At 37.1% G+C, this 24,383-nt stretch overlaps 2 protein-coding genes across 2 annotated transcripts; both read left to right on the forward strand.

Annotated features, from left to right (window-relative positions):
* Positions 1-2,875: 2,875 nt before the first annotated feature.
* Positions 2,876-7,559, forward strand: lactb2 (lactamase, beta 2). The gene is made up of 7 exons (XM_058417911.1): positions 2,876-3,151; positions 5,086-5,249; positions 5,578-5,698; positions 5,816-5,994; positions 6,873-7,021; positions 7,115-7,202; positions 7,355-7,559. The coding sequence occupies exons 1-7, from the start codon at positions 3,030-3,032 to the stop codon at positions 7,387-7,389; spliced, it is 858 nt and encodes a 285-aa protein (XP_058273894.1). The 5' UTR covers positions 2,876-3,029; the 3' UTR covers positions 7,390-7,559.
* A 1,830-nt stretch (positions 7,560-9,389) lies between these two features.
* Positions 9,390-22,263, forward strand: slco5a1a (solute carrier organic anion transporter family member 5A1a). Its single transcript, XM_058417853.1, has 10 exons — positions 9,390-10,669; positions 14,503-14,940; positions 15,341-15,473; positions 16,396-16,598; positions 16,888-17,052; positions 17,143-17,341; positions 19,516-19,675; positions 20,052-20,287; positions 20,522-20,586; positions 21,064-22,263. Exons 1-10 carry the CDS (start codon positions 10,228-10,230, stop codon positions 21,516-21,518), a joined length of 2,496 nt encoding a protein of 831 aa, XP_058273836.1. The 5' UTR covers positions 9,390-10,227; the 3' UTR covers positions 21,519-22,263.
* Positions 22,264-24,383: the final 2,120 nt, after the last annotated feature.

Raw genomic sequence — 24,383 nt, forward strand, 5'->3', positions numbered from 1 at the left:
CTGAATTTATATATTTTTTTCCTAAAGCTGATGAGACAGTATCTATTATTAAGAGCACTATGCAAATAAAAAAGGAACATAATAATAATAATAATAATAATAATAATAATAATAATAATAATTAATAAGTACTTAATGGAAATAAGATTATTTCTATGGAAAAATATTATTTCTATGGAATAGATTATAGATTATTTTCTCTTCAATTTGGCTTTGCCTCTGGATTTGTTTTGTGAAGGCCAGACAACATTGTTTTTGGTTTCAATATTCTTGAACCACTGGTTTTACGTGACAACCTTTTTTCTGTAACAAACTGCAATCTTTGCATGACAAGGCTACTTTGGGACCTGTTGCAGGACACGATTGTTTAATTTTTTGCTGTCTAATGAAAGTCGAAATAGCTGGTTGAACATGGACCTTATATAACCCTGTTACTGATTATTTTAGAATAGATAAACTCCCCCTGGCCTGAAGAGTCAAGTTTTGGCAACTTTCCATAAAAAGTAGACTGTTTCATTCACTTATCATTGTACATTTAAATGTGGATTCTTTGCAAAGAGAAATATTCTGTATGTAAATTGTATGTAAAGTATAACCCAAAGGAATGACTTTGATCAGTGTTTTGGAATGGACCAGTTAGATCCCATACCTTAATCCAAGCAAAACCTGTGAAAAGAATTAAAGAGGTCTGTGCTCAGGAGATCATTTGATAGTTCTGAAGCATTTTTGCAAGAACGAGTAGAGTGAAGTGAATAGATTCTCATCCAAAATTCTTTCTGTATTATAACCTGTAATATGAGATATACTGTAAGATATAAGGTATAGTTTAATATAATTCATTTTTCTTTTCATTCTTCCAGTCTGAAATGCTTCTATTTGTTTTCCACTTGAAATTTGCTTGGAGGGCTTTTTTATTTTCTTGCCCTAAATTCTCTGCTTCACCTGTCTGATTCTTTCTTTATTAAATCGACACTGCTTTCTTTTTCATCTTTTTTACAGACATTAGGAGAAATGTGCTACTTCATGTAATGCTAACCCATTTAAAGGGAGCACTTTTTGGGAGCCATACAATCATTTTAGAGCTGGTGCCTGGAATCTTTTACAGGTCAGTGATCCCAGACACAGAAAATAAACATCAGTTTAATAAAGTTTAAGAAAATAAAGTCCCACTGAGATGCTGTGGTAAGATCTTAAAAGAGCTGCACATAATTGAATGCACGCAAACAAAAATGAGCTTAAGTGACGTAAGGAAGAGTGGGAGATTTCTCTAAAACAATGTGAGAGACCAGTAAACTACAGAAAACTTTTACTTTAAATTATTGTTACAAATGTTGGTTACTGGCAGCACGGTGGCTTAGTGGTTAGCACTGTTGCCTGGGTTTGAATCCCGGGTCGAACAGGCTGGGGCTTTTCTGTGTGGAGTTTGCATGTTCTCCCCGTACCTGCGTGGGTTTGCTCTGGGTACTCTGGTTTCCTCCCACAGTCCAAAAACATGTACATTAGGTTGATTGGTAATTCTAAATTGCCCATAGCAGTGATTCTGAGTGTGTGTGGTTGTTTGTCTATATGTGGCCCTGCGATGGACTGGGGACCTGTCCAGGGGGTACCCCTGCCTTTCACCCTATGTGTGCTGGGATAGGCTCCAGCAGACCCCCGTGACCCTAATTAGGAATAAGTGGGACAATGAATGTTGGTTACTATGTTACTAAATCATAGAATGTACTAATTTTTTTCTGTTTCTGAATGTTGGTTTACTTTGGGTAAAATGACTACAAAATGAAACCTGTTGTTGTTGTTGTTGTTGTTGTCATCTGAGGTTATTTGTTTCTAGAACTGTCACTCATGCCCTGATAAATAAAAATATAGAATTGAATTTGGGTGTACACTCATTTTCACAACTGTATGTGTAATGTAAGTGCCTAAAACACATATGAATATTACTTGCACTCAGCAGCAGTGAACAAGCATGAGGATGAGTTTTTGAAATAGACTACAAAGTGCCTATAAGCTGAATCACTTCAGATAGCTTCTGCTAAATTCTATGTATATATTTCAGGGTCTGGGTCTGAATGCAACGCAGTGATAGCCAGCAGGATAACATTAGCATAACCTAGCTAGCACTATATACTCTGTGTCAAGTGTTTTAGATTAGATTAGATTCAACTTTATTGTCATTGTGCAGAGTACAGGTACAGAGCCAATGAAATGCAGTTAGCATCCAACCAAAAATGCATAATTGGCATATTTACAATTAATTACAGTAAAGATATACATATATTGGCGTGATATGTACAGAAGAATGGATGTCTTATGTACAGGTGTAGTAGGAATAATAAATAGGTATTTAAAAAAGATTATCTAGCTTTTAAAAGTTTTAGCATTTACCTCATTCATCTTTTTCACACTGAAAGTGTCTACTACATCCCAGATAACCTAATTTAACTTTATTCAAATATAACGTGAGTTCATATTATTTTCATTTCTAAAACTGTAGGATCCTTATTTATATAATCTGACAAATTACTCCTAGCAAGTTCAAAACAAAGACAAAAAAAAGTATGATGTATATAATAAACATATATGGAATTAATATTCTAATATATTGTCAGTCTATTTCTTGTCACATCACACTTACATGCAGTATAAAAGATAATATAAGTTAAATTAAAATATCTTGTTTTACAGACTATTATTGACCATTTATGCTTCAAAATTATAAATTATAAATAGTTTTTTTTATTTCTCTCTCTCTCTCTCTCTCTCTCTCTCTCTTATTTCACATAAAGCACAACATTGTTTTTTAATTAATAATGGCATTAAAATGGCCTTACAAGACAAACGACTTTTATTTTGTCATGCATGCCTGAACTTTGTATCGGAAGTTGTTTATTATCCAAGCCAATATCAAGTGCAGTAGACAGTGTTAGGTACACGCAAAATTCCGTGGCATCTAGCAGAATAAAACTAAAGCTAAATAGACCTTTCTGTTCATTAAAACCGTGTAAGTCCTCTTTTATCCGCCGGAGAAAATGTCTGCTATGATTCCTCGCATCGAGCAGCTCTCCTGCAGGGTTCTGCGCGTGCTGGGCTGCAATCCCGGACCTATGACACTACAGGGAACCAACACGTACCTGGTGGGAACTGGGAAAAGGTACTAATATATAAATATATACCCATACACTATCAGAGGTAAAACTGGTGTTCATGATGTTCACAATTTCTTTTCTTAGTAATCAAACCAATAACACGGAAGTGTGTAATCAAACTGCATGTGGGGACAGTTTGGGGATGACCCTTTCCTATTCCAACATGACTGTGCACCAGTTTTGTGACTTTGTTTCATGTTGAAATGTACATACTGGAGTCAGTTTGTGGATAATGAAAATTCTGGATTTTGCCTAATTGTTATTTCATAACAAAAAGAGAAAAGGATTGTCTTTTAGACTTATAGAACATCCCCTGCTAAACATATCTTTTTACATGTTTTGTTGAAAAACTTGAGGAACGTTTCAGACTGTACAGGCATGTATTTTTCCATGTTTTTGTGTAATATATTGTTTATTCATCCTAACAAATTTTTTGCTAAACCATTTATACATGTGTATATTGTTAATGTATATGTTACTCAAGGAAAAAAAACAACAACCACCCCATTTGCTATTTCACTTCCTCAGCATTGCGTATAGAGGCTGTAAAATTCAAATGGAATCACAATTTGTATTTGCATTGCTGATGCACAGAAACCTGTCAGTCAGTATTACAGGTGAGAATATACTATGGGGCAGGTTTGTGTTTGGAAGTAATGTCAGCACAAGTGACCACATTTTAGAGCTATTTCTGGTTGATGTTCAAGAAGGTACATGTACTTGTGCAGATGTAGGAAAATCTTTTAATCTCTTGTTCAAGAGAAAATTAATAAGCTAATAAAATAAGTTTAATAATAATAATAGTTTTTTGATTGACAGGTTTCTGTGCAAAGCATTGGAAATGCAAAAGCAAAGAGATTCGCGATTCCGTTTGAATTTTGTCAGGGTTTATAAGCAACACTGAGGAAGTGAAATGGCAAGCTAACCTAGTAAAGAAACGGTAATTTTATTACTTATTTTAATTTTATTTGCTATTGTTATTTTGATATGACAGGGTCATAACTCATAAGACATGGAAATGCTATTTGGGCAGACATTATACATTCATAAATAGTAATATTCACTTAATTTATGTCACAATTTATATGTCCAAAATTCTTTGTTTAATTATTATGCAATTAGTTTTGAAAATGGTCCAAAAAATACCTCCATATGCATATTAGTAGTTCATTTTATATACGCTGATGAACCTAGCAGCAAAGATCCAGGAGAAACTGCAACAGTTCAGGGGAGTAGGGTGGCATGGGTTGGGGGGGAAAGTAGTGACCTAAGGTTTGGGAATGATCGTAAGTTAATGTTCTTGCAACTGAAATCTTATTCAATCAACAACAACTAAAATATGCAAAGTTCACAATAATTTGAAATTAGCATTTTTTTCAGTTTACAAAATATAAGGTGTTGAATTGTCACAGAAAAGCAATAAGACAATTTCCTCCAGAATATCTGGGTGGTGTGGATGAGAATGGCTGTTACTTTTCAATGTCTGTGATATTATTCAATGTCTAATATTTACATGGGGCATTCAGACACTGAATAAAAGCAGGGCATGTGCACAAGTTTTTAAGGAACACTTTATTTTTAACTTAGTTATTCCATTATGCCATGTCATAGGTTACGTTTGGTTCAATATCTTATTTCTGAGAAAACTAACAAATAAGCAAAACCAGTATGTCTATATAGTGATCTGATTTTGCACCACTGGAAGTACTGGACACAGTAGAACGCAGTTTTTGCAAATGCAATAAATGAGTGTGAGAATGAGTGTGAACACATCCTGTCATAAGGCATTTTTGGGGGGCAATTTTTCGGTGGTGCAGAATGACTCTTTTGTGAGGGATTTTTAATGCATTTTGCTAAATGCTAAAATTTTTATTGTTAATGTTTTTATATGTTGTGTATGTGGTTCTAAGTGATCGTCTGCTCTATGGGGGTATGTGAGGCGTGTGTTAATAGATACGGGGGAGCCTTCTGTTCCTGAGTACATCTCTAACCTGAAGCAAGCTCTGTGCCAGAGCGAATCCTCTATCCAGGAGATTCTGGTCACACACTGGCACCATGACCACACAGGAGGAGTACCCGACATCCTTACAAACATACACTCAGGTCAGATATTTTCACATACACCTGCACTCATATACAGAATGGAATATAAGACATGCATATTTTCAAGCCTCACATTTACCTCTTAATATTTATACTGTCTCTGTAGTCTAATTGCTCTTTCTTTTCATTTCACATTTTGAATTTTTGTGATACACTAAACTGTAAATACAGCCAATAAACAGTGGAAATAGTTTTTAGTGTTCAACTCTATGCTAGACTGTGTGGAGCTCTTGCTAATACTGCATTCAAGTTTTTTTTTAGGTTGTATGAAAATTTATTCTGTTGAATCTTCATTATGTGTGATTGTATGTATATGTGCACTATTCAGATTTGCAGGTGAGTAAACTCCCTCGTTCTCCCCCACAGCCAGAGGTAATTGGAGATGAGAAGAATAAATACACATACCTTAAGGATGGGGATATTATTAAGACAGAGGGAGCCACATTAAGGTGAGTGTACCACATAAGAGGAAGCATGTACACTATGCAGGTGACAATGTGTTTGCACATATGTATAATAATTATGTGTTTGTACAAGATGGGTACATGTTAAGTGCATATGTGCAGGGTCTTATTCACCCCAGGCCACACTGATGACCACATGGCTCTGTATCTGGAGGAGGAGGGAGCGGTGTTCTCTGGAGACTGCATTCTGGGGGAAGGGACAGCTGTGTTTGAGGACCTACATGATTACATGCTCTCACTTCAGATACTGCTTGACATCAGTGCAGACATTATCTACCCAGGTGTGTGTGACAGCTTTGACAGCTGTCATGAAGTTAAAACATTAATATCACATTTGGATGCATTTTAAAAACTAAGCTGAATTTACATCCAGACAATTATCACTAAAATACATGCTCGAGGCTCTGTAATCAACATCTTATTAAGTTTAATTAAATTTTATTTGTATAATGCTTTTGTTACAAAGAAACTTCAGAAATCAGGATATAATCCAAAATGAGCAGATGATAACACTAAACATCTAACACTATGTATATAAATATAGCAGCACTTTAGCCAGGCCTAACTATTTTCTCTGTGTTGCCGATGTAAAAAGGTGGACAAGAAATAGTAAATTATTGATTGTTGTTTGCTTCCAAGCTCTCAGTACAGCCCACAGACTACCTTTTAATGCACCTTTTAATGACGTAATGCAGTGCATATGTTAGATTGCTGTTGTGGGCATGTGCAGTAATGCAAATTAAAGTTCTATTTAGTCTGCATGTAATGCAGTTGCACTGTTTGAACACCAGAGGCACTCTCCACAACACATCGAGGTGAAATAAAGAGCACGCTGGTCCAGAGAGCAGTAGCTTTACTAACATCCATGACACCAAAAGACAGTTTAAATCAGGCATAAAATGGTAAACCTGTAGCACATTTTGTTTCCAATATTAAAACCTTTGTTCATAGCATATTTTTATTTAATTTTATACAGACAAATATTGCTTTGCATTTTTATGATTCAGAAATAGTTCTTCAGTCATAGTATTTTTCATTCAGATTTTGAATGAAATCAAAATTGTGAATTAAATTATGACTGGAGTGTATCATCGCACCCCTAACTGCACCAATCTATTCTGTTAGTCTTGACTTAGTGTTGACTTGTGTCCCTCATCAGGTCATGGCCCTGTGGTGTTAAGTGCATGCAGTAAGATCCAGGAGTACATTTCCCATCGCATTAACCGTGAGCAGCAGATTCTGGCTGTGCTGAGAGATAACCCTGGGGATGCCTTCAGTTCCTCTGCCCTGGTTAAACTGGTGTACAAGGTGTTGTGGTGTCTACCGATTGGGGTTATGTCATCATATGGTTTTGGATTAGTGCTCCTTATTTATTTTGTATATTTTGATTTTGTTTATTAGGACACCCCTGAACACTTACACAGAGCTGCAGAAATCAACCTGGTTCATCACTTAAAAAAACTACAGAAGGAAGGAAAAGTATTTTTGGGTAAGATCCATGTGTAGATCATTGAATATTAATAATCAATAATCACTGAACTTTTATTTGCCCAGTCCACCTGTTTTAATATGATTGTTCGTTCAATTTCTCATTTTTGCTAATAAACATTTTTGTGTGTTTGTATTTTTGCATATTTATAGTTGGAGAGTCAAAAAAGTGGAAGAGCAACCTGTGACCACCATCATAGCAAACATGCACAAAAAAATTAATTGTGGAATAATTAATGTGTGTACTACAAATGCATTTGTTATATTATGTATATTTTTAGTGTTGCAGAAAATATTTGAAAATGTAATCAAATCTGTCAGCACTTTTACTATTAAACTTCTAACTATTATATACCTACATGCCAGGTTGTGCTTTACTGTCTTAACTTGGTGTAAAACCAGTAAAATCCTTTTCTACACAGCACTCAATATTTAACTCTAGCTAAGTAGCTACAGTCATCTGAAAGAAAATTATGAGGTTAGTGAAACAATGTGAAAAAAAAAAGTTAGAATAAAGTAAGTCAAGTAGATACTGATAATAGAATAGAAAGTGTTGGTGAAACTGGAACATTCTGCAGACATGAACTAGCCTGGCACAGCAACACACGTGTTATGAGTGAGTTCAGTGAAGAGGAAAACATGATGCTGACTAGTTGAGCTGACTAGCCTTAACTAAAAGAATGATCGATGAACAAAAAAAAACAAGGATCAAATTTGTACCAAAGCCAATGCTAAATTTTATTCTCATTTAGTTAATGTATTATGAGTTCTGTTGAGACTGTTATTGCCTGTTATTTTATGAAATAAAAGATTAAAAAAAAACATAGCCCAACAATAGCAAAGCATACTTTATTTATAAGGACTGTTAGTCATATTAGCCATGTTGCCTCTTGCAATACTGTTACCCAGAGTTAACATTAGAAGCGGTACATCATAGTGAAGAAGGAAATATACTTTCATAAAGTAGTGGAAAATGTGTGAATACAAAATTTGGTCTTTGTAATTTATTAATCATATGTTAGAATTGTCATTTTTATGTTTGAATTTTGAAGGCATTATGTTTTCATCTGTTCCTCCTTTCAAGATTGTGAATGTCCTCTTCTAAAATGTCACTTTAGAAAATGTGCCAAACGTCAGAGGCAGCAAAAGCTTGCAGAACTTTTATTTGGAACCTTTGGCACTAAATGAATTCCATAGTCTCATGGAATTGGTCTGGAATGTACACCCGTCAGCCATAACATTAAAATGACCAGAACAGCACTGACCCATTGAGGTATGGATTCCACAAGACCACAGTATGAATGGTTTTAGGATTATAATTTATGTAAATGATATGATATATTCTTCAAAGTCAACAGATCTCAACCCAAGTGAACACCAATGAGAAATGTGTAGAGACATCAACAAAATGGTGTTCCTAGGCCAGTTCTAAATCTCTTTTGATACAGATCTGCAAAATGGATCAATTCTTATATTGAGCCTTGATGCAGATAAACATATACTGGCTATACAAAACCAGAGTAGAAGCAACACTACATTTGCTCCTTTGGTGCAGTGTTCATTTGTTTTGTGAGTTTTAGCACATCCTGATCAGTTGGCTCCTGATTCCACCATGTTTGTTATTCTGAGCACTTTAGATTAGGGGGAATCAATTAGGGGGGATTACAGAACAAATGTAAATGCAGCTCAAAAGTCTCACCGGAACATAGGTGCCAGAAGCGGTCTGTCAGGGCTTTGAATCCTAGACATAGTAATAACTTCCAAATGTTGCAAATTTTGATAATTTAATTCACACAGTGAAAGAATGTTAGAAAGTTTACATGTATGACATTTAGTGTATGACAATTTCACTGAGAATCAGCTCGTCAGTTTTGATCATCAAGCCATGAGCATTTAGTTAGTGTGCGAATTGTAGGCAATTCTAATTATTATGTATGCACGTGCAATTGTAATTGTTATTGTACTCTTTTGCACACGTGCATTTGCACAAATAAATATAAGAAATTCAAATCTAGTGTGAAGAGGAAACTAACTGTTCAGAGATAATTCATTGTTTTGAGGGGAATTTTTTTTTTCATTCATTCAAGAATTGAGCCAAAGTAAATGAGAAAACCTCTAACCAATGGACTTTTAACGTGTTAAGGCGGATTTAGCAACATTATTTTGACACCAATGGCTTTCCACATAATTGACTGAACGCCGCAGTGAGTACATTCCTCCCGCGAGCGATGCATCGTAAACAGCAATTCATGCGACCCCTGTACCAAGGACATATGACAAGAACATGGATCTTCTTCATTTTAATGTGGCTATAAAAATGTCCATTTTCCGATGTTGAGATGGATTTGCGCGTGCTGAGAGGAGAAACACCTTCGTCGGTATTACACGAGGTGTCGTTTTTGTTGTTTTGTCGGGACGTTTGCAGTGAGCTTGAAGCATGCTAACTGCGCTAAACTGCTGAGCCGTGGAGTTGCAGCACTACTGCTGTTGAAGACATCAGTCAGTATTTGACAGTATGTTTATTTGGCACTGATAGGTAACGGTGATGTTAGCTGCCACATGGATGTTTAATCAATTGTACGTTTTACTCTGCGAGTGAAGTATAGATTCCTGGATGATGCTTTGTGTCGGGATCATCTGAGTTGTCTTGTCCGTATAAAGGCATCTGGCTAGATATAAATCTGTTGTATTAGTCTGTGCCATAATATTAACCTGTGCTATTATGAAATGCAAACATTTGAGCTGTTTATCAAATTTCTAGTTTGTGGCCACAATGATGATCGTCGAGGAACAGAGCATCACTGCCAAAGCCCTGTCCTTCACAAGGCACTTTGGCAAATGACTCCTTCCACCCCGGGGGTTTTGGCTTGGAAGCAAACGCAGTCGCCTCCGACATGCTAATCTATAGAAGACAAATTGTAGTATATGGCGAATATTTTCCGTGAGATCAAACCGCATTTTGCTGTAGGGAGCTGCTACCGAAACACACCACCAAATCCTAAAAAATCGCACCCCCCTGCTCCAGAATGGCCTCCTGGGATCGTGGAGACGGCTCGGATGCAGACCCCACCGCTTGTGTCCAACCCTCGCCTAATGTGTGTGAGGACTCTGTCCAGGCGCAAAAATCGAAAAGCCTCCCAGCGCTCAACGAAAGACAAGTTTCGGAAACAGATGGACCGGAAAACCCCGAACAAGAAGATAAAACAATCGTCTCAGCGGCGGATGTCATCTCCAGCTCCAAAACGGAGGGGTCTCCTAACTCCATCAGCGGGGACGCGGCAGGTGTGGCTGGGAGGAGGCGCCGCCTCACAGCGCTGCTGCCCTCTCCACTGGCCTGTGTGTCCATCAGGCGCTACCTGCGCGTGTTGTTTTCGGACTCCCGTTGCTTCTTGTTTTACATGTGTTACCTCACATTCATTCAGTCCCTTATGGTGTCCGGCTACCTCAGCAGCGTTATCACCACTATAGGTAAACAGTTTAATACTTTACTTAATGTCCCTTCTTATTTATTCATTCATTCATTCATTCATTCATTCATTCATTCATTCATTCATTCATTTATTTAAATCTGTTTACCTCAGCCACTCATTTCTCTTCCTTTCACCTTTTGCTTTTCTATTGCTCTCACACAACTTCTTAATTCCTTAATTGTCTCCTCCATAGTTTTCTGTGGACCTAGTATTGATATCTCACTGCACTTTCAGGCCATGAGACGGCAGGAACTCACTTATTAGGTATCAGATTTCCTGGAATTCAGAGGTCTATATTTCCTGGTAAAGCATAAACATGAAGAAAATCTTCACTTCTGAAAACATGTGGATATTCTGTTACAAACGTACGTTAGGCAATAAGGATCAAAACCCATTGTCTGCACTAATTCTACACTAGCATCACTAATATCGAGCGCTACTGCATGTCACATTTAATGATTCGTTTTTAATACTGCAATGCTCAGACTATTTTTAACAATCTGAATATTCCTATTGCTGATATCTTTTGGATTAGGCTCCTTAGTCTGGTACATAGCAATAATATTGTCATTATTGTTTATTTCATCCTCTGTAGCTGTTCTGTCCTGGTCAGAGATATGTCCAGAGAGCCCTGCTGGAGTAACGAATTTCATCTGAATGGGTAGTTGGCAATTGACAGAAGTGTATTGTAATCAGTGTTTTGTGAAGCCTGACACTGTAATAACCCTAATGCACTACATAATCATTTGCAGACTCAGTTACATCTAGGGTCATGACATGACATGGGAGGAAACTCCCATGGTCAGAACATATACATACATACATTTCAGACACTTGACTGTTTTGTGCTTGTTTCAGAATTGCTCTACTATTTGCTGTTACAGTAACCACCAATATTCATGGAAGATTCAAGACCTCCTGTTAATGTTCATGTCAGTCATCAGAACGGGGACAAAAAATTTGATCACAGATTGATATCATTCTGATATTTAACATTCACTGAAACATTTGATCTGTATCTGCATGATTTTATAGTCTATTGCTGCCACATGATTGGTTGATTGGATAATTGCATAAATAAGCAGGTGCACAGATGTACCTAATAAATTGGCTGGAGAGTGTATCACAGCCATTGTCAGATATACTGCAGCTGTGTTTGTATGACAGTATTGGAATTGTACTGCAATTTTTTATTATATATTTGGGTGAAATGTAGATTCAAGATTCAAAATTCAAGAGGTTTACTGTCATGTGCACAATGGAAAGACAGCAGTTTAGACCATGCAATGAAATCTTTCATTATATTTTCAGATTTTAAAAATTTATTTATTATTTTATAATTATTTTGTGTACGGAAGACCTGGAAAGAAAAAAAAATCATTATATGGTCTAAACTGCTGTGTTGTCACTGTGCACTTGACAACTTCTTGAACCTTGAACCTAGATTTTAGCAAATTATTAAAATAATATTTATCCATAATATTTATTTTATTTACAATGGAGGCTGTACAAATAAATAGGAAACAGTAAACTGCATTTGTTATACAGCCTCCACTGTACTTCACTCATTCTGCCGGACAAAACACTGACCATGTACGATGTCCATTTTTTATTGCACAGTCATACTTCTATGCTAAATGTACATTCAGTTCAGATAGATTCAGCAGCACAGATACACAACATTGAAACTGTGTTAAAACACAATCTCCTAAATCTGAATAAAATGTCAGCTAATGATAAGGTTGCCAGTTTAGTATAAAGCTTGATGACTGTTTTTCAATCCCAAAGCTACAGCTAAAGACCTTGAGGTCTGTTTATCATTTGATTCTAATATAAATAACTTTTGTGAAAATGTATATTACGTGATAAATATAATGACATATTTTCATGAACCTAAAAAGCTAGTACATGGTTTTATAACCTGCAAATTGTAGTATTGTATTGTAGTAATAGACAGTTATTGTTGTTGAGTTGAAATTAAATAATAATGTTTAGCACCAGCAAAATGCAAATGGTGCATAGTATATTGCTTTAATCTAAGGATGGCTACACCAGTCAGCGATACCATAAAAACCACCTGCCTAATAGTAGTTGGTTCCCCTTGCTCTGATAATCACAGGGTCACAGTTCTGACCCTTCAAGGCAAGACCTGTAGTATCTGGCATCAAGACACTAGCATGTCTCCATGGCCTCCATGGATCTTCATGGGTCTACTTCCCAAAGTGGAAAATCCTGGTGTCCTCTGTTCCCCATGTATTCAATGTAAACACACCTGGCCTTCCACATGATGTAAAAGAAAACATGAATCATATAACCAGGCTGCCTTCTTCCGTTGCTCCATTGCACCATTTCTCAGCAATTTGTTTTACAGTAGCTTTTCTGTGGGATCAGACAAGACAGGTTTGGGCTATCACTGGTTAGCCTGTTGTTCTTTCTTTGACCAGTTTTGGTAGGTACTACTAACCACTGTATACTAGGAACACCCCACAAGACCTGCAGTTTTGGAGGTGCAAGTTTGGCCCTTGTCAAAGTGGACTTCTTTTCAGTTTTGCCTTGGCAAGTGAAATGCTCAATTCTGGATTCAGGTCAAAGAATCATTGTAAATATAAAAAGTGTTTTGTCTCTGTTACTTTGCTCCCTTAAAAAAGGTTGGGGACCACGTATGAAATATGCTCTAACACAGTTCACCTGATTTGCATGCACTTTGCTGACTATAATTCAGTCATGATTAAATTTGAATTCCTTTATAATGTGGTGAACAGCTAAAATAACCTTTATTAACCGAAAGCCCTTAACTAACACTTTGTTGATGCAGCTTGTATTCAGCACTCATCTTTTTGGTTAAGAGTAAACCAACTTCTTGATTCTGCAGGTTTTATTTCTTTGTAAATATGCTTCATATCTATCACATTGCAACATGACTTAGTCATTTTGGAGGTTTTCAATAGGATTTAGATCTGGACTCCATTCCATTGTTGGCTTGGTTTGTGCTTTGATTTATTGTCGTGCTGCAAGCTTCAGTTGTCTAACAGAAGCCCCATAGCATGATGTTGCTACCAACAGTTTTCTCTGTGTTTTTTTGGGTGATAAGCTGATTTAGTTTTATGTCATTTCTTTTATAATTTTTTTTAAATTATTATTTCAGTATTATTATGCTGAAAAGGTTCTACCTTGGTTTAGCAACATGGCAGATGGAAGGAGCCCTACCCCAGACTTTTAGAGAATAAAAGTGATTGCTGTCACATGCAGTGAGTGACCAGTAGTTGCCAGTGTTGCTGTGGGACTCACTGATATGTTTTCATCTTGTTCTTTCATTGATTTTGGAGAGACATCCTTTTCTTGGTAATGTCACTGTGGTACAAAATTTTACGGTCTTCCATGACACATCTAATGCTATGGAAATTCTTTTGTATCCCCTCTCATCTTTGATATCTTTTACCAATAAGATTCTTTACATGCCGAATTCTATGAAATTAAATGAAATCAAGTGTGTTATGTTAGTTCGAATATAAAGCTATTTAAAATCTTAAATACTTTTAGTAACTTAAATAATCAACCACTTAAATATTTCTGCCTAGGATGTTTCGAAATCCTATTGTCTTGACAGATTTTATATCATCAGAGTGGGAAAACATGTCTCTAATAATCATAAGATTCACTACAGGTTTAAGATCACTACAGGAAAACCATCTCAATGTGTAGGGCAGTGGGTCCCTATTTGGAATGAAAAACTGCAGCCCCACTGACTTTGCAGATTGTGTTGGACATGCCTGTACTACCAAAGTCAGGTAACTAACTACTGAAATGTGTGTGTTTCTGTGTTTATTACAGAAAAGCGCTACAGTCTCCGTAGTTCAGAGTCTGGTCTACTGGTCAGCTGTTTTGACATAGGCAGTCTCCTCATTGTCGTCTTCATCAGCTACTTTGGTGGACGGGGTCGGAGGCCACGTTGGCTTGCCATAGGGGGAATGGTCATTGCTGTGGGCGCTGGACTATTTTCCCTCCCTCACTTCATCTCTCCACCTTATCAGCTGGAGCAGGTGAACACTACAGGACGAGGGGAGGGGCTCTGCACCATTACCAATAGCAGTAGGAGGGACGGGCCGGAGGCATGTCCACGGGACCAGGAAGATAGTGACCATGCTCTGTATGTGGCACTGTTTATTTGCGCTCAGATTCTGATCGGCATGGGGTCGACACCCATCTACACGCTTGGACCCACCTACCTGGATGATAATGTGAAAAAAGAGAATGCGTCGCTTTACTTGGGTGAGTAACGCAGAGCTGAATTAACTAGCTTTTTTGTTTCTTGCTTTTTTTTGTTGTTGTTGTTGCATGAATGTGGCATGTGGAATTGATATCTTCAGCCTCTGTCAACAAGAACATAATCATATAGTACCTAGAAATACTAAGAGGTGTTTGTTCTGTTCCACTTTGCAGTGGAATTTAAACTGAAAATCTAGTATAATTTTGTATAATAGTATAATATTAATTAACAAAACATCAGACATTAGAGATGCTTTTCTTCTTATCAACTTGTTTTTTATTAGAGTAAAATGTATATGCATTAGAATTAAAGTAATATATATGAATAATTTGAAGTCTCAGCAATAAACTGTAATAATTAGGTTTGTGTGTGTGTGTGTGTGTGTGTGTCTGGGTGTGTAAGCAATCATGTATGTAATGGGAGCTCTAGGTCCTGCTGCTGGCTACCTGCTGGGTGGAGTTCTGATTGGGTTTTACGTGGACCCAAACACTGCTGTGAACATTGACCAGAATGATCCACGTTTTGTAGGAAACTGGTGAGAGGCACACATGGACTCTCTTTTCACACCTATTAGTCTGATTGCTGAACCTGCATTAGAGCTAAATTGACAGTTTTGGGTTCTTTGCTTCTGGGTTTGTTTTCTCAATGCACATAATTAAACAAGAAATACAATAACAGAAAAAGGAAACAACCTTTTAGTTTGTCAGTCCAAATATTCAGAGCAATCATTTTCTCAGCACTTAGCTCTGTACTTTGTCAGTTTGCATTTCCCTCTAGGCCAGAGCTGCTTGTATAGTGAAATGTCATTAAAACACATGGCATGTTTAGTTCACCAAAACCCTGAAATGGGACCAGTACAATTACTGTGTTCTTACCTTCACAAACAAACCACTAATCCACAAAAAATTCAACTTTAGCATTAAAGATAAAAAATAAAATCAAAATCATCACTTTGTCATTTAATCTTTATTGATTTTAATTTTTATTTATCTCATTTATATATATATATAAATGAGAGAGAGATAAAGAGAGAGCACTTCTCACCTGTGCTCCATGTCTAATCTTCATCCTGACAATAGCTATCTCTTGCACTCTTGCATGCTGCTGTGAGCTGCACTCATGAGCTCCATATTGTTAAATGTTTAAATGTTGTAACCCAAGTTGACATTGCCTGTGTCTTTACCATGCTAAGTGTGTTGGTTAAACTTGGAAATGAAAAAGTATGAAATTGAAATAGCATTTCTTTCCTGTCTTCAAGTCACTGTTTCCCTTCATTGTAAAACCCTGTATTTTAGAGACCTACCTCAATTACTTTCTTTCTGTGGTGATGGGTTCTTATTCATAACATGAATCTCTCTCTCTCTCTCTCTCTCTCTCTCTCTGGTGGCTTCCTGCTATGATGACCTACCTCTGTCTACCTTGCTCTATTCGTCTACTCCCCAATATCTTTTTCTCAGGTGGAGTGGGTTTCTTTTCTGTGCTGTGGCTATGCTGCTAGTGATATTCCCCATGTTTGCCTTTCCAAAAAAGCTTCCCCCTCGCCACAAGAAGAGCAGCAGGAAGAAAAAGTGCATAGGGGACCTGCCAAGTGATGATGAGGTGATGAAGGAGAAAAGCCAAGCTGTCTCTTCCTCCATTGGCTTTGGAAAAGACATCAAAGGTAAAAGTAGCTAGCAGACAGTGGAGGAACTGTGTTAAGTACGGAACTGTGTTTTGTGCATGTTGAGAAGCTGCTGCAGGTGTTAGATGTTTCTTTTTTGTCACTAGGGGACAGTATGTACTATGGGATGGTTCTAATGTCTCGTATCAGGTTTTTAACGTATCAGATTAGGTCATAGGTCAAAGACATTTTGTTATATAAGTTTATTTTTTAATGATCTTACTGTAATGAAGTTATTTCTTGTTTTCTGCCCTTCTCTATCTTTAACACTTTATTTTCAACCCTCTAGATTTGCCTAAGGCAGCCCTTCGTATCCTGAGCAATGTGACATTTTTGTTTGTCAGCTTGTCATACACAGCAGAGTGTGCCATCGTTACAGCCTTCATCACTTTCATCCCTAAGTTCATTGAATCTCAATTTGGGGTTCCAGCATCCAGTGCCAGTATCTATACAGGTGATTAATTATGCACACACACACACACACACACAGTCTTTAAATTTTTATCCTTGTCATGTTTTTTTCTTCTCCACATCTTTGCTGTAGGTTTGGTAATTGTGCCAAGTGCTGGTGTTGGCATAGTACTGGGAGGATATATTATTAAGAAGCTGAAGTTGGGAGCAAGAGAGTCAGCCAAACTGGCCATGATTTGTAGTGGAGTGTCTCTGCTCTGTTTCTCTACACTCTTCATTGTTGGCTGTGAGAGCATTAATCTAGGAGGAATCAACATACCCTACACTACTGGGTAAGAATATTACATGCTTACAACCAGTTCCTTATTTTTTATGTGTGCTGTAGCTCTATTAAAGCATAATATCTTTTCAAGTAAAAATGGGAGAACATATGTTCCGACAAAAGAATATATAATAGTCTCGATAGGAATATTTTTTTGTTTGGCAGTGTAGGCATTTTGCCCCTGGATTGAACTGACTGATAAACAGTTTCATGGCCTGGTGTGGCCTGTTTCCTCGTTACTTCACGACAAGTTAAAAAGAAAAAAAGTCTGGAGTTTATTCCAGGTGCTGAATTTGCACTTGGTAGCTATTCATGGGAACTTCCAATATGCAGTCCAAATGCAAGTGAAGGAGGCCATCATTGGGCTGAAAAAGAAACAGTCCTGTCAGAGAAATATGGGGGAAAAACCCTTAAGAGCAACAACAATTAACAATTTGGTATATTCTGAAAAGAAACAATGCACTGGAATTCACCAACACCAAAATGAGAGTAGAAGACCACGGAAAATGTAAAAACATATTCTTTCCTTGGTGAAGAGAAAAACTCTTCACACCATCTAGCCAAGTCAAGAACACTCTACTATAACCTACAAAAATAAACACCTTATTGACTTGCTCATCCAAGTATTAAAAATATTTCTTCTATTTATAATTGTTAGTTTGTCCAAATACCTGTGAAAATGGCTTTAATTCAATCTAAACTGTAACTCTAAATAGTCAGTGCAATAGTTTTTGTTAGGCCTCTTGAAATAAAGCTGAGGTTTCACACCTTTTTATGCCCAGCATTTTTGATTTTCAGTTATATTTAAGTCAGGGGACTGTGAGGGACACTTCAAAAGCTTCAGCTTAGAAGTAAGTAGTTGAAGTATGTTTTGGATCATTGTCCTGTTGTTCTTGACAGACTGCGTTGCATTTTCTTCCAGAATTTGCTGGTTTAGTGGAATACATTCTTTTATTCTACCCATACCATGTTTCCTGTACCAAGTGTCAGCCACAAATCCCCAAAGCAAAGTATATTTATCTCATTCTCAACAGGTGGCATAATGTGTTTATCAAACTTTGTTCCTTTCTTTCTCCAAACAAACCATTTTGTATTATGGATAGTTCTTAACTGACATTAATTTTCAGATCCTTTACCAGTTGTATAGGAGAGCTCATGGTTTTTTATTTGTTAGCACAAATTTCAGAGCTTTTTAAATGACAAAAACTATATCTGATTGAAAAGCCTTGGGCTAAACCTTTACTATAAACTTCTCCTACTGCTTTTTGGGCTCTGTTCCCACCACCCTGAAACTAGCTACATCCACTCTGGTTCTTACTGCTTCAGGTATTTATTTGTGTTTCAGACAAAATGACTCCTTTAGTGACTTCTGGGCCTGTGTAAAAGACTTCTGCAGCTATTAGTGATTAACACAAAGTGTTTTTTACAGGTCTTCCACAATGGCATTTAAGCAAACAAACTGAAACCAAACCAATCTGTGGTAATATTCAGAGTGACTCACTCTGAATGTTTCTATGGCTTCCACATCTCTGTACCAATTTGCATCCCCAATTGTGGGCATTATCTCCTTAAGCACCAGGAGCAAATGTACCATTATATTAGACACAATTTACATTCACCAGACTGTCACTTGCTTTGAAAATAGGAGTGCATCTCTTTTATATTTGAGCTATATGTTACACAGATTCACCCAGAGGCTTCATCATCCTGTATAACTAAAGGGCTCACTGGTGTTGCTACTGGAGGCATTGATCTCCAGGCAATGATGTTGAGAGTGGGCCTCAAGCTTAGAGAATGAGACCAGTCACTGAGATTAAACCAGGGTCTGTCTGTATATCCAAAATGGCTGTACAAAGCTGCTCTGAGCTCTGCACTTCATTGCCTGACTAAAACCAACAGTAGGCTATTTATTCATTTAAATGGCACAGTACAAAATGGCAAGAGTAGTAATATCACATAACCTTACCTGATCAACATGCATTTCAGAGCACTCTCATATGATGATGTCCCTGTGGTATAATGATTGAAATTGCAAAAAAAAACAAAAAAACAACTGATAACATTTAATTCATAACATATCAGAAAATTTTGTCTCTATATGCTTTTTTGGTCGTTTTTTTTGATAAGAGAAATGTTATCAGTATATTCTGATCTATATGCTTGATCTTTTTCATCTCTCTGCAGGCCCACATTGACTCTGTCCCATCGGAACCTAACAGGGGGCTGTAATGTTAACTGTGGTTGCCGGATCCACGAGTATGCTCCTGTGTGTGGTTCTGATGGAATTACGTACTTTAACCCCTGTCTGGCTGGCTGCAGTGGTGTCTCCAATCACAGCACAGGAGTGAGGGCACATAAATCTGTCTTATGAGTGTTGATTGTTGCAGGGCAAGTGAAGGTGAAATGAGTGAAAACTCAGTATTAACATTTCAAATCAAATGGCTGTACCAAGTCATGCTTTTCTTCCCTGAATGTGTATTTCTGTAGTCATACTACAGAAACACTTTAAACCAAAATCCAAAATGAAATCTGTCTCTGAATGACTTTCACTGTGGAACTGAATGGCCCAGAACTTAGAACTCAGTGTCTTATTCATATAATTATATTCATAATTGATGCTCAAAACTGAGTTAATTCTGTAATATTACATGAAACCTATTTCTCGTTTCTCTGCAGTTTACATTGTTTGCATATACATGTAATGTATTTTTTTTTTCCAGATCAGGAATTATTCAGACTGTGCTTGTGTACAAAGCAGACAGGTAATCACTCCATCTGGAGGGAATCACGAGTTGCAAGTGGTCATCGTGAAGACGTATCTGAACGAGAATGGCTATGCACTTGCTGGCAAGTGTGAGCGCACCTGTGGAACGCTCATAACCTTCCTCATCTTCCTTTTCATTGTCACACTCATAACAGCCTGTGCACAGCCTTCTGCCATCATAGTCACGCTAAGGTGTGTTCCTCCCTTACCTCTCTTTCTCTCAAAACCGATGATCAACAGAAAATGTTTTTAATATCATAGCTTAAATGTATTTGTATTAGTGCCTAGCAGGCATAATAAGTGCATTTATACCAGTTATTATCAATATAACTGTAATAACATTATTTATTAGAAAATAATAATTACTTAAAATCTTCGGAAAATGAACAATAGCATTTATGTGTACAATTCTTTGTCTCCACATAGGTCTGTTGAAGAGCAGGAGAGACCATTTGCTTTGGGAATGCAGTTTGTTCTTCTTAGAACTCTTGGTATGACAGAAATACACTTAAAATATAAAGCATATACACAGTTTCCATAAAGGCTAAACTGTGTTTGACAGCCTGGGAAAGCCCTTCACATGGTCAAATTTATCACTGTGTTATTAAATGGCTCCTGTATAATGTGATTTTTGCAGGCAGACAGGCAAGAAAGGGTTAAAAAAAACAGCCTAAATCAAAATATTATAAAATAGATTTAGGTTTTCATAGAGAGGTCACAGTATATTTATGACATAGAAACAGTTAACATGTTTTCTCTCTGTTTTAAATTAGCAATCTGGGTAAGTTACTGGACTGACTAAACTGTTATACTGTCAGAGCTTGGGTTACAAAGATTGAAAACTAAACACCAAAAATGACAGTAATAATAATCAAAAATAGATCAGTGGTTACAATAAGTTTTAAATGTTATATAAAATATAATATATAAAATAAATGATCACATTTGGATTTCCTGCCCTTTTCCAGCCTATATCCCTACACCGATATATTTTGGCGCCGTGATTGACACCACCTGTATGCTCTGGCAGCAGGACTGTGGTGTTCATGGATCCTGTTGGGAGTATGATGTGACATCACTGCGGTTTGTCTACTTTGGCTTGGCAGCCAGCCTGAAGTTTCTGGGATTCTTCTTCATCTTCCTCACATGGTATTCACTGAAACGGCGTGATGAGCAGGGACACATTCATTCACATCCTGTATCCCCACTGGACACAGTGAGCCAGTTGATGTGCCATGCAGGGTGGCAAAAAGGTCATGCTCGCACACGCTCCTGCCCTGTCTTCCTACCCCGCCCCCCTGAACACTGCCATGCTCCTGCAATGGCAACTGGACCTGCTCTAAGCCGTGGCAACAGTTGCCCCAGCAATGGCCTGAAAGCAATAACCTTGCCCATCAGGTCTTTGGAGAAAGTGGTGATATGAGAGATTAGTGCAGATACACACATTTACACACCTGAATGCATAGACAGGGCGTATCTGAAAATCAAGTGGAGTCTCCAGCTCCTCTATGTGCCACTGCTGGTGCCTTTTTTCCCCTCCAGAAATACACTACAATAAACAGAATTTGTACAGTATTGGACTTAATACCTCAATGGAATTGGTACCTCTCTCATTCTTACACATTTACATAGACTCTTTGTCCTCCACATGGTCTGTATGAACAGTTTGTCCTCATTATACATACATAAAAAAATGTAAAGGGACAATAATGAACCTTTTGTCGATCTTGTGCACACATACACGCACATGTTCACTACTTGATTTTGGTTTCTTTTTTCTGTCAGTAGTGTAAAAGTAAGGTGATGCTGCAGGCATCTGCACACTTGTCTATCTCCCACTTGCTTGGTAGCTTGAATGATTAGTTAAATGATCTGATTCAACATTATCGGGAAAGGAGGAATGGGTATGCAATTGAAGCTGAATCCTGCATTATGCAAACTTTTCTCTCCTTCCTACACTAAGCCTGTTGTTTAAACCCAACAGGACAATGCTACAATACCTTTCACATCCACTGAGTGTTTGCAAAATGTATTAATTACATTGTCACTGTTCTTCAGTACTGAGGAACTATGTGTCTGTTACACTGGATTAAAGTAACTCATGGGTAATAAAATATCATTTCCAGAGGTTTGACTGGGTGTTTTGATGTCCAAATTAAAGATATTTTAATAAAAACACAAAATAATGTTGGTGTCATTTTTAAATAAATAAATAAAACTTTTATTGTCTAGGTACTGCAGAAATGGTAATTTGAGTTAGTAGCTCAGTCTTGAGTCGAAATTAGGGAAATTATATATTCTCATTCAGCCTCAAACAATGAGCAGTACATGACCAAAGTAATATGTGCAAGATAAAGGACAGCTTTTAATTCCATTAGGCATATACAGCTCTGGAAAAAAATAAGAGATCACTGACCAATCTCCAGATTTGAACCGTATTGAAAACCTCTGGAATGTCATCAAGAGGAAGATCAAGCAAAGCTGAGGTGTTTGCTTTTTTGCAAAAAGAGTGGTATAAAGTTTCCCAACAGCAATGTGAAAAACTGGTGGAGAGCATGGAGCCAAAATGCATGCAAATCTGGGTTATTCCACCAAATACTGATTTCTTAATGTTATTTAGCCAAAGCATTAACACAATTTGTTTACAAATTATTTGCATTTTGTTTTATTTGAGTTATTAAATAAATGTGTGAATGTGAGTAACACAGTGGACGGACCGTAGAATCAGTGCCTACAATTTCTAAGTAAATGATAGTAAAACAGCATACACCGCAGTTTAATATATTAAATTCTTTCAGTTTTCTCAAATTTCTCAAAGCAAGAATTAGCCAAATTGACAGTGATGAGGTCGGTGAGTGCATAACAATATTCAATTAGTTTTGGATTGGATCATGTATAGAGATAAGATTGAGGATAAGGCCTATATTTAATTAACAGACTTTGAAATACACTCCAGTTATTAGGTTATGGGGGTGCTATATAAACATAGTTTTACACCACATTGCACATGTTTATGGAGACATAAATCTATATTTTGCTAGAAATGGGTGACTGAAGTGGTCTAGAAGAAGAAGGCAATATACCTTTGATGTGAAGTTTTGTATCAATCAGCCAATGAGCTAGCGATTGGGCTGTACGATCTGTACCACACATGCTATAAAACTGGAGTAGCACGGTTAAATGGGCAAATGCAAAACCTTTAGTTTCTATATTGAGATATTTATACCAATATTTCAAATCTGGCAAAAATTGGCTAAAAATGTGATGCTAAGTTTGATGTTTTTATGTAATTTTGTTTTGTTTTGCTCCACCTGGCATTGAGAAATTAATGTTACTGTTAAAAGTTTAGCCAACATCTTCTGGCATCGATGAAGAAGGTGTTCTAACAACAAAATCACAAAAATTGGCAGCCTTAAACATGGAGGCGTAGTTCTGCTCAAAGAAAGTCAAGTTAAAAGAAATGACTTGCCCTTAGTATTATACTAAAGATGTATTATGGAAGAAAAGAAATAAGATAATCCTTTATTGTCCCACACCAGTGAAATTTGCAAAATAGGATTTTCACATATCCAGGCTTATTAGGAAGCGACAGTGGTTTGGCAGTTCAGGGGCTTGAACCCCAATCTTTTAATCAGTGACAATAGCACCTTAACCGCTGAGCCTTCATTTCCCTACTGGACTCAGGATGGTTGATGTTAAGACAATAAGTTCTATTAAATTCAATTTGTATAGCACAATAATGGGCATTGTCTCAAAGTAGCTTTACAGAAATATAAAAATATAGAAAAAAATGAATAATTTTTTAATTTAAAATTACATTTACATTTATCCCTAATGAGCAAGCCTGAGGCACTGGTGGCAAGGAAAAACCTCCTGAGACGATATGAGGAGGAATCCTTGAGAGGAACCAGAGTCAAAAGGAAACCCATCTTCATTTGAATGACACTGGAATGTGACAATAAAGGACTGAATAACAAAAGTCTGCTTATGTCCCATCTTGGACACAGCCCTTCTCTTGCCTTCAGATATCCGGTTAGTAATGACATCTAACAGATGCCAGGCGGGGATGTCCTTTTGCATTTCTTTAAAATTAAATGTCTGCTGATGATCATACTTTGTGATACCTAGTCAAGTATCTTCTTTTATAGTAACATTGCTCTCGCTCATCCATGTCTTTATGGATCTTGCTTTGTGCACTGGTGTGCAGTCATGTTGGAACAGGAAGGGGCTATCCCCCAAACTGTTCCCAAAGCTGGGGGCATGAAATTGTCCAAAATGTCTTGGTATG

The sequence above is a fragment of the Hemibagrus wyckioides genome, linkage group LG20, assembly GCF_019097595.1.
Source record: "Hemibagrus wyckioides isolate EC202008001 linkage group LG20, SWU_Hwy_1.0, whole genome shotgun sequence".
In the NCBI taxonomy this organism is placed as follows: domain Eukaryota; kingdom Metazoa; phylum Chordata; class Actinopteri; order Siluriformes; family Bagridae; genus Hemibagrus; species Hemibagrus wyckioides.

Coding starts and splice junctions, on each gene's coding strand:
- lactb2 (XM_058417911.1), top strand. CDS start 3,030: ATGTCTGCTATGATTCCTCGCATCGAGCAGCTCTCCTGCAGGGTTCTG. Junction 5,699..5,815: donor ACAGAGGGAGCCACATTAAG/GTGAGTGTACCA, acceptor GCATATGTGCAG/GGTCTTATTCACCCCAGGCC. Junction 7,203..7,354: donor GGAAGGAAAAGTATTTTTGG/GTAAGATCCATG, acceptor GCATATTTATAG/TTGGAGAGTCAAAAAAGTGG.
- slco5a1a (XM_058417853.1), top strand. CDS start 10,228: ATGGCCTCCTGGGATCGTGGAGACGGCTCGGATGCAGACCCCACCGCT. Junction 17,053..17,142: donor CAGTGCCAGTATCTATACAG/GTGATTAATTAT, acceptor TCTTTGCTGTAG/GTTTGGTAATTGTGCCAAGT. Junction 20,587..21,063: donor TGTTCTTCTTAGAACTCTTG/GTATGACAGAAA, acceptor GCCCTTTTCCAG/CCTATATCCCTACACCGATA.